The sequence below is a fragment of the Phyllopteryx taeniolatus genome, chromosome 19 (assembly GCF_024500385.1).
Source record: "Phyllopteryx taeniolatus isolate TA_2022b chromosome 19, UOR_Ptae_1.2, whole genome shotgun sequence".
Taxonomy (NCBI): Eukaryota; Metazoa; Chordata; class Actinopteri; order Syngnathiformes; family Syngnathidae; genus Phyllopteryx; species Phyllopteryx taeniolatus.
Window position 1 is genome coordinate 8,998,618 of NC_084520.1, and position 14,890 is coordinate 9,013,507.

General features: G+C 44.3%; 1 protein-coding gene across 6 annotated transcripts in view; it reads right to left on the reverse strand.

Moving 5' to 3' along the window:
- Nucleotides 1–14,890, reverse strand: part of sdk2b (sidekick cell adhesion molecule 2b) — a 237,988-nt gene that overhangs the window by 71,552 nt on the left and 151,546 nt on the right. For all 6 annotated transcript variants that reach the window (XM_061755556.1, XM_061755553.1, XM_061755555.1 and 3 more), the window contains exon 2: nt 3,922–4,081. In XM_061755556.1, coding sequence (XP_061611540.1) covers nt 3,922–4,081 — 160 coding nt within the window. The remainder of the gene's footprint in view (nt 1–3,921; nt 4,082–14,890) is intronic.

A 14,890-nucleotide genomic window follows, 5' to 3' on the forward strand; every position in this document is an offset into this window, starting at 1 on the left:
GCACTGTGTGTGTGTGTGTGTTTGTATGTGTGTAGCGCAAACACACACACATATATACAAACACAAACATGCAGCGTATATACACACACACGGCTTAGTGAGATAAGGCTGTGCCACTGCATGATAACAATCTTCCAGTTGCCGGTTGCCGTTAAAGACGCTTTATCTGCCACCCCCTACAACCTCTCACACACAAACACATACACAAAGATACACACACATTTAGCATGCCATGTTAGAGAATGATGAAGGTGTCAGGAGGGCAAAGCAGAGACGCAAAAGAGGAACACGGGCAAAAGCACAAGCAGCAATAGCTCTTATTGTCGTGTATCTATGTATAAGCTTCATCTTCATTTCAATATATTAGGCTTTACACGATCAGGATTTTTGGGGCCGATCAGCGAGTTTAAAAAAAAACGCTAAACGATCACCGATCCGATTACAAGATGGAGCAATGTGTCTATTTAAATGACTTGTTCATTTACTGTCTATACTTGTGTACTGTATACTGAGTATCTTCAAAAGTATTCTCTAGCTTTTTAGACAATGCAGCCCTATGGGGGGCACAAACCAGTGCAAACTGTAGGCCGGTGCCAATCCCGGATAAATGCAGAGGGTTGCGTCAGGAAGGGCATCCGGCTTAAAACTTTGCCAAACAAATATGAGCGTTCATCCAAAGAATTCCATACCGGATCGGTCGTGGCCCGGGTTAACAACGTCCGCCACCGGCGGCGTCAACCTGCAGGGCGCCGTTGGAAATTCAGCTACTGTGGGTCGAAGTCAAAGAAGAAGAAGAGGTGGAAAGCGGGTTCTTCGGCAGAAAGAGAAGAGGAAAGCACAGAGCCTAGAACTGAATGTGGGGACTTTGAATGTTGGGACTATGACAGGAAAATCTCGGGACTTGGTTGACATGATGGTTAGGAGAAAGGGTGATATATTGTGTGTCCAGAAGACCAGGTGGAAAGGCAGTAAGGCTTGAAGTTTAGGGGCAGGGTTTAAATTACTTTACCATGGTGTAGATGGGAAGAGAAATGAAGTTGGGTTATTTTAAAAGAAGAGTTGACTAAGAATGTCTTGGAGGTGAAAAGAGTATCAGATCGAGTGATGAGGCTGAAACTTGAAATTGAGGGTGTTGTGTATAATGTGATTTGTGGCTATGCCCCACAGGTAGGATGTGACCTCGAGGTGAAAGAGAAATTCTGGAAGGCGCTAGACGAAGTAGTTCTGAGCATCCCAGACAGAGAGAGAGTCGTGATTGGTGCAGATTGTAATGGACATGTTGGTGAAGGAAATGGGGGTGATGAAGAAGTGATGGATAAGTATGGCATCCAGGAAAGGAACTTGGAGGTACAGATGGCAGTAGACTTTGCAGAAAGGATGGAAATGGCTGTAGTGAACACTGGACAGGAGGAGCTTCCAGAAGACTGGACCACTGCAGCCAAGGGGATCAGAGAGGCAGGCAGGAGAGTACTTGGTGTATCTTCTGGCAGGAAAGGAGAGAAGGAGACTTGGTGGTGGAACATCACAGTACATGAAATCATACAAGGAAAAAGGTTAGCTAAGAAGAAGTGGGACATTGAGAGGAGAGGCGAAAGGAATATAGATGAGATGCGACACAGGGCAAAGGTAGAGGTGGCAAAGGCCAAACAAGAGGCATGTATGGCAGGTTGGACACTATCCATCCATCCATTTTCTACCGCTTATCCGAGGTCAGGTCGCGGGGCCAGTAGCTTTAGCAGGGACGCCCAGACTTCCCTCTCCCCAGCCACTTCATCCAGCTCTTCCGGGGGATCCCGAGGCGTTTCCAGGCCAGCCGAAGGATGTAGTCTCTCCAGCGTGTCCTGAGTCGTCCCCGGGGTCTCCTCCCGATGGGACGTGCCCGGAACACCTCACCGGGGAGGCGTCCAGGAGTGATCCGAATCAGATGCCACAGCCACCTCATCTGACTCCTCTCGATGTGGAGGAGCAGCGGCTCTACTCTGAGATCCTCCCGGATGACCGAGCTTCTCACCCTATCTCTAAGGGAGAGCCCGGACTCCCTGCGGAGGAAACTCATTTCGGCCGCTTGTATCCAGGATCTTGTTCTTTCGGTCACGACCCACAGCTCGTGACCATAGGTGAGGGTAGGAACGTAGATCGACCAGTAAATCGAGAGCTTCGCCTTTCGGCTTAGCTCCTTCTTTACCACAACGGACCGATACATAATAATACAATAATTTGGAGGTGCTGATTCTGGTGGCAGATGTGTGTCGACTCATGTATTATTATTTTTTTAATTTTATTTGATGTTCACGTTCTGATTTTTAAAAAAAATCTGAAGTTTCTCACAAGTTACTCTTTACTTGAGTAGTTTTTTTCATTGAGTACTTTCTTACTTTTACTCAAGTAAATATTTGGATGACTACTTTTTACTTTTACTTGAGTCATATTCTAAAGTAACAGTAGTTTGACTTGAGTACAATATTTGGCTACTCTATTCTAATTCTAAAATATATACTGTAAAAGTGCAAAAAAAAAGTGATTCAAAGCAAATGTCATTATGTTGTATAAAATGATGCATTACAGTGCACTAAATTAATTAAACTTTGTCATCAAATGACCCTAAAATAACAAGTTTAAAGTAGAGTGGCAGAGTTCCTGTGTCTTTTCGAGCATGCTATTTTTTTGCGGGTCTACTCATAATAGACGAGCCTACCAAATATCATGCAGCTCAGGGGTGTCAAACTCATTTTTGTTGCGAGCCACATTATTGGTACAGAGGGCCGTGATGACTGTGAAAGTACAGTATATAAATGTTTCATCGCCTCGCTATGAAGTACTAGTACTAGAAATACTAGCACTAGTATTCAGTGACAGCTAGTCAATAGACCCCATTGACCCCATTGCTGCTGAGTTATCTTGAAGAGGACAATAGTCCATCCATCCATTTTCAGAATGATAATATTACAAATTATATGTACCAGTTTATCTATTTTTAGATTAGATCGATAGAGTAGGATAAGTAGTGTACAGTTAATGATGAGTAAAATGTATTTGTTTATACCTGGTTTTCTCATTTTATGACGCAACTTCCGGTTCGAGGTGTATCGATGTTTTTCCCATTGACTTGTTGAATGTCTCACTTGCGCAGTCGTTCCTCATGAAATACACAAGATATTGCCGAGGTAGGCTGTTGGATCCCATCGCCCTTTAATGTCGAACAGTGTGTTTATTTATTACATATGACAAGTTGAAATTTTGGTACAGATTCATGGAATTTGACACAAATGATTTAGCGCGCTTGATTTGGCCCCCGGGCCTTGCGCTTGACACCTGTTATGTAGTTCTTTGAAACTGGCTTCAGAGGATGAACTTTCCCCCAAAAAATCTTATTAGAGTTTTATGTTTTATGGAGAATAATCGAACTTCACCACCACTCGATAGCGACATACAATAACAAAAACTAGAGACTACACTACAATATAATGCAGTTTACATTATGTTCCCAGTAGCCACGGCAGCCCCTTTTGCCCAAAGCATAATGCGGCGTGGAATTCTGGCCATTTTTTCCCTCTGTATTCAAATTTGCAACATTGTTTTAAGGTCTATCATGGTATCTGTTGCTGAGTTACAGCCTTCTACGGCTAAATTGTAGCCGTGAGAACTGTGACAAAGTAGGACAAAACTGTAGTCCAAAAATGAGGAGCGATGAGGGTTGCAAATAAAACACGATGCACCCCTGGAATTGTCACTAAAATGGCCGCTTCAAACCAAAATGGCAGCGTTCCTGTGTCTCATGAGGTATAAGTTCTGGAGACTTCTCTGTGGGTCTACTCATGAATTTTATGTCTCTCAGTGAAACTGGCCCTTACTGATCTGTGAGACATTTTTAATACAGCCTTTTGTTTTTAAATCAATCAATAAACCAGCTTGATTGCTCACCTGTACTCCAGAGAGAAGCGGGTCAACTCGGTGCTGTTGTGGATCCACTTGAACTCCAGAGGCCAGCTGCCCTCGGCCATGCAGGTCAGCACCAGCCGGTTGCGCTCCAAGTGCAGCTGACTTCGCACCGGCTCCGTTTTGAAGTACGGAGGCACATCATCTGCAATGAAGACAAAAGAATGTTAGGGTCATTAGTGTCTCTGATTGATGCGTAATCCAGCATGCGTGTTCATTATGAAAGGATGTGCAAAAATCTAATAAGATTCCATGTGTGTCAAACTCAACGCCCGCAGGCCAGAGCCGGCCCTCCACATGATTTTATGATGCCTGCAAAAAACGTAATGTTTCCTTGACTATTGTTCAAAACTTACCATAAAATGATAATCGCCAAATGCAGGAACAATTATGTGATGTGGGTGAAGATTGTGGTGATGTTGAGTCACACGGGAAATGGTCAGACACACTTCAGCTTGTTTGAGGAAGAGGCACGTTATTTAAGCAAGCAATAGTCAACACCTAACTCACAAATGAGCTTCACACACAGTGAAAGTGACAGATGGTCACTAAAGATAACACTAACCTCCCTCATGGTAAGAACATGACAGCACAGCACGTAACAGGCAGTTAAAACACGTAATGGCTACTATTACGGAGGAGAATAGGAAGTGGGAAATTTGGGTTTGAAGGTGACGTAATTAGGGGATTTTACCTGTTTCCAGAGGTTGTACTAGAACAAACTACACAGGGAATCAAACCCAAACACCAAGAAATGTTAACCAGCTGTATTAGACAGATGGACTATGCTTTTATGTGAAGGTTGTGAGTTTTCATCATAGGGTTTGGACAGATCATGGCAGTAAAGTTTGATGATTCACCATGAAACAAGAACCCTTCCCATCAGTGCATCCGATTGACACGAAATCCGGCACACGTTCATCGTTACAGAACGCATGGAAATCAGTAGTGACCCAAAATCAATAGTTAGTCTGATGTGTCACTTTTCGTGGATTTTGGCTATTTTTACCTACTCCTTCTTGGGAATTCATACCATTGCTATCAATATTCAACCGGGTATACTAGATAGATGGGCCGCAAAAGTTTGATAATTCCCCATGATACACAAAATTCTTGTAACTCAGCTTCCCGAGCTCTGGTCTTGAGCAAAAGTGCTCAGTATGAGGAGAGAGTTCCATCCTGAGGAAATCCACACATCACTTTCCCATAAGCCTCACTGCATCACTTAGTGGCAACAAGAAATAATCAAGTCTTCTCATTCAAGAATTGTTGGATCTAGATGATGTTAAATTGCCAAGCATGTACATTTTCGAGAATCGGGTTTTCACCATTCAACTCTAATAATTGTTATCTTTGTAAACGCTTGTGTGTTAAATCTCAGCTCATGTTGAGCGATTACGGCGACCATGTAAACACACTCCAGATGGGAGGCCCGACGTGAAAGTGTCCCGATTGGATCAGACTGATCCCCAGCAAAAGTCATCTTGTTTGCGCTGGGTTCACTTTGTTGCGGAGAGGAAGGGATAAGGCACGAAACACACGTTTCATTGTGTGAGATCGGATCAGAAGAAGCACACACAAAATGTTTTTTTTTGCCCTGTTCGGCTGTTAGATCAAACAGAAAGAAGGAGCTGTATGCCTTTTATGCCGGAACAGTTTTACTGTGCCACAGTGAAGTTGTTAAGCTGCTACTGTGGTTCTTTGTATTCTGATGGATTTTTACTGAAAATTTCAGTCGGACAGAACAAAGTGTTAAATGGGAGTGACAGAATGAACAAAAGGGAGAGACAGTGGAAATATAACTAAATAATATAGGAAGAGAAGACAACAAAAGACAGGACATTAGCTGTAATAAAGACAAGGAAAGTCAATCATTATATGCCTAGTATAATGACATATCAGACTCGAGTGTTGTATGTGCCAGTAGTGCTACACCCTGTGAAGGAAGGACAGGACAAGATAGGACAGGACTGCACAGGACAAGGACAGGAGGGGAAGCATGCAGGACAGAGGTAGTGGACCTGGCTGTACAACTGAAGTGTGGTGGGAGCGGCTATGTAAATTCGAACCATCTTTAGAAATAGATTGCAAGTGAGGGGATACCCAGGAAGTTTACATATTTATCGCAATGAGTGAGTGGTCCCCACACCAAGCGAATAAGTCCCAGAGGTGAGTATCAATGTGAATTGACACCGTCTCTTAACCTAACCTTCAGAGGTGACCTGTAATTGCTGCGCCTGAACCACGGGGGCTGAAGAACCCCCCATCCCCCCACCCAGCCGAGAGCGGCCCATCACCCACACCGAGGGACCCAGGGCGGTCCACCAGCCCCACTGAGGTGCCTCAAAACCGGCCACCTGAAGGAGGTCGCAGGGGCCCAAAGCACCCTCCCAGGCAATCAAACAACCCCCACCGCCACCCCACGTGCCCTGCCAAAGACACTCCCCCCGACCTCCAAGATAGCAAGGGGCCCCCCGCCCACCAGCGTGCCAATGTAGCCAGTCCCCACCCAGCCAGAGGGTGAGACAGTGTCCCCCGCTTGGTGGAAAGGAGGGCGGATAGGGAGACCCAACAGGGGCATGATAAGGGGTTCACCTGGGAGAGCGGCCACGGGGCACGAGAGGTGAGCCCCCACCCCGAACAGCCATCCAGCCAGAGGGGCCCGTCCCCAGGAGCACTGGCATGAGCCTAGTGGAAACCCACCTCTCCCTTTTACTATGACTGCCAGGTCCGCAACTGGCAGTCACTGGCCCTACCCTGTGCATAAGTGACCCCTGAGTGGTGTATTGCATTAAAATCTGGAGTGGCCTGTGAGGATGGGAGGGTAGGGCTGCTAGGCACTCCTGACCCCAGTCAAACCCCCCAGAAATCAGTGTATGTAGTGCATTTAAAAAAAAAAAAAAAAAAAAAAAAAAGGTTTTGTTCATATCTCAATCAAGGAGGCGCTCGCACTGTCAAGCTCCCCGGAGGTGCTCATATCTCAGCACTGATGAACGCTGCCAACACCGCAGAGAGCTCACTTGATGATCATTGTAAATATAGAAGTCATTAATTGGATGGCTGCATGATATAATTATCAAATTGACTGATAATCAAACGACGAAATTAAACTGTCAGGATGATCTATTGTGCTTATATTTTGCTCCTGCACTTTGGTGTGACAAGCTTAGAGGAGGAGGAGGAGGAGGAGGAGGGGGAGACGATAGGAGCTGGGATGGCGCGCCGTCAGTGAGTTATAAAAAATAAAAAACAGTAAGGAGAATGTAAGCGAGAAGGGAAGCAAACGAGAGTAATCGTTTACATCTTTTTACTCCAATTTAAAATCAATGTGTCAAAGTGAGAAGTGTATTTATTAACGTCACACTGTGGCAAAGCACGGTTGTGTATTATGCCTTATTATTGTGACGATATACAGTCAATAGTACAAAAGAGCTCACATAATAAATCTTATACATTATAAACAAGTTTTTTTCCGCACTGAATTATTCATCATGAATTTGATGCTTCTTTTTGTGTCTAGATGGTTTTCCTGTAGTGGGTCTCAATGTAAAAAAAAAAATGTAGATACAGTACATCAACTATACAAAACCATAAAAAAAAAATTTCATCTGGTTACAAATTTACACTAGCGAATGTAGCGGTTTGGAGTTGTTGCTACAAAACTCTTAAGTTGGAAACAGGTTTATAATTTATGCAATTTTTGAGACAGAGGAATAAACAGTCTAAGATAAACACTGAGGCACAGAGGAAGTGAAGGCATATGTTGCCCTTCAAGAGTGCGTGACACATCTCAATAAGTCAATAAATATTCCTAACCTCCATGCACATTCACCGTCTTTACGCCTGGTCTTACTTGTGGAGAGCGGATACATATTTATAATGAGCCGAAAAAAAAGGGGGGGGGGAATGCACAGGAGCGAGCGCAGGAACACGAGGGAAAGCGTTGCCCTTCGACAGATGCTCGCCAGGCCGCGAGGAAGTCAAGAGGCCAACGACAACATTGATCACTGATGAGTGTTTGCACTGGTTGCGCTCAGGACGTTCATTACAAGTGATATACTGTACTTAAGAGCAGCAGAGTGAAGGTGCATATATATTATTGTTACCGAATGTATTTTGGGGAATACAGAGAACCTCAACTATATAGTAGTTCACCTTTCGCATCCTTGCTATAAACAATATACAGTCCAAAGTTGGAGTTTTACGCCATGAGCTGTTATGTTATCTGTAAGCTAGCACACTTTTGTCAGACCCGATTATGTAGTTATTTGTACATGTTGGTGTTTATATATACAATGTTAAATTGTCTTCTGTTTTTATGTGTAACTTTTACAGTAAACCTCAACAGCTTAAAGAAATACCGCTTTAGTGGCAGCAGTGGGTGTTGTGGCAGCGGACTTTACGGCGGCAGACTTTCCAATGGACTTTGCGTGTGGCAAATGTGGCTGGAGTGGTCGGCGTGCCGATGGCAGGGAACATGGCGATACATGTTTCATGGCAGCGGATGTGGTAGATTTGGTGCTGGCAGACTGCGGTCGTCGTAACAACAGCGACCATGGCGCTGGCAGACGTACCGCTGGCGGTCGTGGCTCTGGGGCGTAGATGCTTGCTTATGTGGCAGCGGATGTTATGGTGCTGGACATGGCACTGGCGGATGTGGCAGATAATGCTGCAGCCATTGTGCCAGTAGATGTGGTCCTTGTGGGCATGGCCTTAGAAGCCACGATGGCGTGTGTCGTGGCAGAAGAATTGGGGCAGGCAAATGTGGCAGAGGTGGCAGTGGGCATTTTGACAGCTGATATGAGGCTAGAAAACTTGTGTTGACAGATGTGGTGTTGCGTGTTGGTGGACATAGTGCTGGCGCACATGGTGCAGGCAGGCAGAGGTAGCGGCATTGTGTGGTGGCATTGTGGCAGCAGATGTGCCGATGGCGGACAAAGCATTGGCAGATGTGGCACTTGTCAGTGGTATACAGTACATGGTAGAGGAACGTTTGTGGTAGCAGACGTGGCAATAGACATGTTGCTGCAGACGTGGCGGAAGATGTCGTAGCACACGTGGCACAAGTGGAAGTGGTGGCAGATAGTGATGGAAATGGAAGCACACGCTTTGGCAACAGATGTGGCACTGGGGGCAAAGGCAACAGATTTTGTAGATGTGGAACTAGTGGACGTGGCAGCAGATGTCGCAACAGACGCTGCACTTGTGTACGTGGTTGCTGATGTTGTGGCAGCGGATATCCTGCAGGTGAACGTGACGAGGGTAGATGTGGCAGCGGATGTGGCACTAGTGGACCTGGCGACAGGATGGTGGGGCGGCAAATGTGTCACTGGCAGATGAGGTGGCGCCAGACATGGTGCGACGGAAGTTGCGAGGGCATTTTGAAAGCGGATGTGGAGCCTGCGCACATTGCTGCGGGCCTTGTGGCAGCAGACGTGCCGCAGGCTGACACAGCCGCGGATGTGGCATATGCGACAGGGGCGTTGTAGTAACTGACGTGGCACTGGCCACGCATCTCATTTAATTAACAGGTTTAGGCTACTGAGTGTATAATTAATGCACATTTGGCTATAGTCACAGTCACAACACTCGAAGGTTCCACGAGGACAACAACGCTGCCAGTTGAGGTGAACGCCCACAAAAAAGACACTTTACTCACTGACACGACTCAACATGCCTCCAACGTCCACTGTGCCATCACTCACCAGCTTCCTGTGCAACGGCAGTGAGCAATTTGCGTATAATGGAGCTGCTCATTTGCATATAGGGTGTCGCTCGAGCCAGAGGACACTCCCGGGGGCAGCTGTGTGCGTGTGTGTGTGTGTGGCCGCAGTCAATTAAAGCTCATTAACGAGAACAGCGGCAGGTACAAATGTTTGCCCTCTGGTGAGAAGTCATCAAGAATTCATTTGTGAAAATAGCAAGTCTATTTCACTTTTCTCCAAACGGGCTGGAAAATGGTGGCCCAACTTGGAAGCAGTCGTGATGCTAACATTTAGCAACACAACCACCCGAGCACAGAAGGTGCAAACCAACTGTTAGGATGTTTTCAGCAGTTTCCGAGTGTGTGTGTGTGTGTCTGTGTGTGCGGTGACCCCCCCTAGGCTGCAGCTAAAAAATGAATGCTTTGTCCTGGAGCAACGGGCCCCGGGGGGGACCACCGTTCTCCTTTGGGGAACTGTGTAAAGCCGCTGTTTCCATGCGTGTTGACGCGTAAAAAAACACAGCCGAGAAAGGCACATTTTGCTGTTTGAAAAGGCTGTCACGTAAGGTCCGCTCTGCAAATGAATGCTAAAAATGTTGTGATTAATTCAGTACTTCTCGCCTGGTCTGCCTCGCCATCTGTTTAGCGTGTTTTTGCTCTTCTTTAAGAAAAAAAAACCAAAAAAAATAAATACATAAAATACATCCAGAGGCCATCTTTAGGTGAGGGCAAATCCCCCCCCCCCAAAAAAAATAAAAAAAAGATAATATATATATATTTTTTAAAGGTTATGCATAAATTATAAAGACAAACTGGCAGCAGCTGCCATGTGAAATGATTGGCCAGTCAGAACACATCAACAACAAACGCACAAACAAAGTCAAAGTTTTTATGCTACAAAATGCGCACACACGATGCCACGAGTTGGCCAAAAGCACTCAGGCAGATTGATGAGGATTTTACCTCATACACTGTACACAGGTACTATTTCATATAGGATTTCATGAAATATCAACATTAATTGATTTAATTGATGTTTCATATTGTTATTTTTATTGTAGCACTTGTTTTCTTTTACTATATTTGTACGGTGACGCTCGAGTGCCCAGAAAGGCACCTATAAATAAAATGAATGATTATTATTTCAGCGGCACGGTTGGTACCTGGTTGGAACGTCTGCCTCACAGTTCTGAGGACCGGGGTTCAATCCCCGGCCCCACCTGTGTGGACTTTGCATGTTCTCCCCGTGCCTGCGTGGGCTTTCTGCAGGCACTCCGGTTTCCTCCCATATCCCAAAAACATGAGCGGTAGGTTGATTGAAGACTCTAAATTACCCGTAGGTGTGAATGTGAGTCTGAATGGTTGTTTATTTATGTGTGCCCTGCGATTGGCTGGCAACCAGTTCAGGGTGTACCCCGCCTCCTGCCCGAAGATAGCTGGGATAGGCTCCAGCACTCCCGCGACCCTAGTGAGGAGAAGCGGCTCAGAAAATGGATGGATGGATGGATTATTATTTCATCAATAACATGCTAAAAGTTAGTATATGAATGCTAACATGGAAGTTGTCATGCTAACATATAGCGAGACAGCAACTACGTAGAGCACAAAAATCACTCAGGCAGTTTGATGAGGATTTTACATTATACCCTGTAGTCAGGTACTATTTCAAAAGAGAATTGCTAAAATACTAATATACTAACAGTATGCGAAACCTAACATGCAAGCAGTTAGTGTGCTAACAACTACAACGATAGCAAAGTGAGCGCAGAAAGGCCGTAGGCATATTGATGAGGATTTTATGTTACGCCCCAAGTCCTGTAATTCAAATGAGAATTAATGAAATGCTCACATGCAATCAGTTGTTATGTAACATACAGCAACAAAGCAATCTAAGAACAGAAAGCGTAAAGGCAGCTTGATCAGGATATGACCTCATGTGTTGTCATCCGGTCCCTGTTATTTTGCTATTTTGGTTGAGTACAAAATGCCGCTATCGGCAAGGTTGGTTGCAAAGCATGACGGGTATATGCTTTTTGCTGTCTGTAAGCATGAACGTTTACATGCTTTCACTGATGTTTGGCTCATCCCACTGAGACGCTCATAGTGAGGCCAGCTGATGACACACATAACAGCACGCATACACACCAGCAGCTGAATGGGCTCGTCTCCAGAGAGGTTTTCTGCCCTTCCAAGGAAGCCCGTAGCCTGGCTGCTAATCGCAAACTTTGCTTGTCTTGATCCCTGCACACTGCAGGTGCAACACACCACGTTAGCATTTTTATCTCCATCAAATAGCAAAATGTCCAAATTAGTTATCATGTTGGGATTGTAAATTTTAGTTTGAATTAATGTAGCGATGAATAAATGCAGTTGGTATTTTGGTTACGTTTTGCTGCTAAGGTTGGCTGGGGACACTGAAGGAAAATAAGTGGAATCAATGTGAGCTGCAAGCAGCTCGCGTCAAAACGTTGCCCAAAAAACCTGAGGTTAGATTTCAGCACCCAACAGACACATTTAATAGAAGTAGCTCAAATGTAAATAAATAATTGAAAAAGCCAATCAATGGTCCATTTACTTCTCCTTAATTGTCTTCTTTTTTCTTTTTCTGACATGATTCAGTGTTCAAGCTCATTTAATTTCCCAAATGATCCATAAAGGCGGGTTAACGAAAAAAGAAAATAGTCAAGAACTCCTCTGTGATGGCTCATTTCTTGCATTGTGGGACACAATGAAGCGCCGGATCAACAACAAATCTTTCAATAAAACCCTCACAATGACAACTGCAGAATGCTACATGCACGCATACACACAATGTAAGATGAGGAAATCAAAACAATGACATTTTTAATAAAAAGTCTCAATTCAGCGCCCCCCTCTGTCTAGTACAAGTTCTTCAAATTTGGTAGCAGTCAGAAAAAAAAAATCTATTTCGACAAGTTCGTCTTTGAAGGACTCCAGAAAATGGCTAAAATAGCTGCTTCAAAGCAACATGGCAGACTTCCTGTGTCTTTTCAGGCATGGCTTCTTCAGACTTTTTTTGTGTTAAAAACAGCTACCAAATATCATGTTGCTAAATCAAGCTTTGGGGGCTGAATGTTTTGAGTGTATATTCGTAACCTTTCAGCAGATGGGTCCTGACTTCCTGTCCAAAGCTTTTTTTTCATTTCATTCAAAATCAATAGCTACTCTGACTTGTAACACCAACCCCGAAAAGTCGTACGCTCTGAGCAAGAAAGTGATCTATTCCATTTTTTTTTCACGGACAGGTCACAACTTGAAGTTTGAAACTTTTTTCGGTGTCAGCGCAACATCTTGGATCAACTATCATCCAAAATAATTAGGGGTCTTGCGCTGACTTATTGGAAAGCAAACAATTGGAAGCAGGTCAAAATTGCACCTGGCATGTTGAGAAAGAGCATCTACCAACAAATCTTATATTTAATCCCTCTTATATTGGGTTGAATAAATAAAATAAGGATTCTTGTTATGATGAGGATTATACAGTCTTTCCAGTTGGGTAAACAACAACCTAAGTAGTTTAAATCCTTCCAAAAAATTCCCCAAAATTAACGAGCATTTCTATGCAACCCGGCAGCGGAGCAATTGCGTTGATTATTCCTCCATCACAGCTTATTTTAAGCCAAAAAACAAGCATTTAATTTGCAATGAGGAGATAATTAGCGGCAGGGTTGTTTCATCACGATGCCCAGCCGCAACACAAACAAGTCGTAATCATTGGAATTCCATCGTTGGGATTCCATTGACTGTCAGACATCGCTTGTGTCATCTCACAGTCTTCATTTGTTTAAAACAAGTAAAGAAAAGCCACAGATAAAACTATTTAAAACCAAATAAACACCTTTAACCTTTTAAAAATCTGGTGGAAAAACAAGTGAGTGGGATAATGATCGTCTCCAAAAGAGGAATTTGGAAAATAATTGTTCAAATTAGCGAGGTTGATTAGTGCAGGTCAATAAGTGAAATGTGAGAGAGCGAGGTTAGCATCTCTGCTAACTCGTCACTGCAGAACACAGACAAAAACAATTAAGTTGTCCTATTCGAAAATGAGCTATTTTGCCATCAAGTAGCTTTGGGCTTTAGGAATTACAGTGTTCCCTAACTAGACTGATGGATTATTAAGCAGTCATTATTTATGGATTTTCACAGTATACAGGCAAGTCTGAATTTAAAACTGTGTGCATTCTGTGTCATACCACATTGTGCTGCAATTTGCCAGGCAGCACTAAGGTCTATTGGATTAGATGCACCGTAATTAAGAACATTTTGGTGTTTAAATATCCATCCATCCCTTGTCTGTAGCTCTTCATCCTCACAAGGGTGGCGGCCGTGCTGGAGCCTATCCCAGCTATCATCGGGCAGGAGGCGGGGTACACCCCGAACTGGTCACCAGCCAATCGCAGGGCACATAGAAACAGTCAACCATTCGCGCACACATTCACGCCTACGGGCAATGTAGAGTCCTCAATCAACCTACCGCGCATGTTTTTGGGTTGTGGGAGGAAACCGGAGTACCCGGAGAAAGCCCACGCAGGCACGGGGAGAACATGCAAACTCCACACAGGCGGGGACGGGATTTGAACCCCGGTCCTCAGAACTGTGAGGCAGATGTGCCAACCAGTCGGCCACCGTGTTTAAATATACAATGTTTAATTCTCTTCTTTTTTTTTTTTTTTTTTTTTTACAGTATACTATAGTATAATTTTGCTCATGGAGCTAAACATTTTGATGGACTATGACTATGAGGACAGGTTCATAGCTCAGTCCATTTTTTTTTTATTTTTTTTTAAATAAAACGTGCAAGATTATCATTCTTGTCATCCACTGGCTAAGCTACACTACTGAAAGAAATGATCGGTCTAACAGAGCAGACAAAGAAGTGGAAGCCAATCGAAGCCCACTCAAGTTGGATTCAACGTTAAATGGGAAGCTCAATAAAAACACTTTTGCTGTCATTGATAAGGTGTTTTCAGTTTCTCCGCGTGGAAATTGGACCACCACGGGCATTCTTCTTTCCTAAGTGCAAAAATGTCTCATTTAATTCCGTTGTGTATTCAGTTGGTTCCTGGTGGTTGCGTTGTAGTTGTACACGCAGCATGAAAGTCAAGGCTGTCTCTGCTACAATCAGCAGGTCCAATCCCCTCCATTGTGGATGAATTGTGGCTGCATCCCCCCAGTAGCCCACCTAAAAAGGACGTTTAAATAAAACCGAGGGATGTGCTGTGCTCTCCG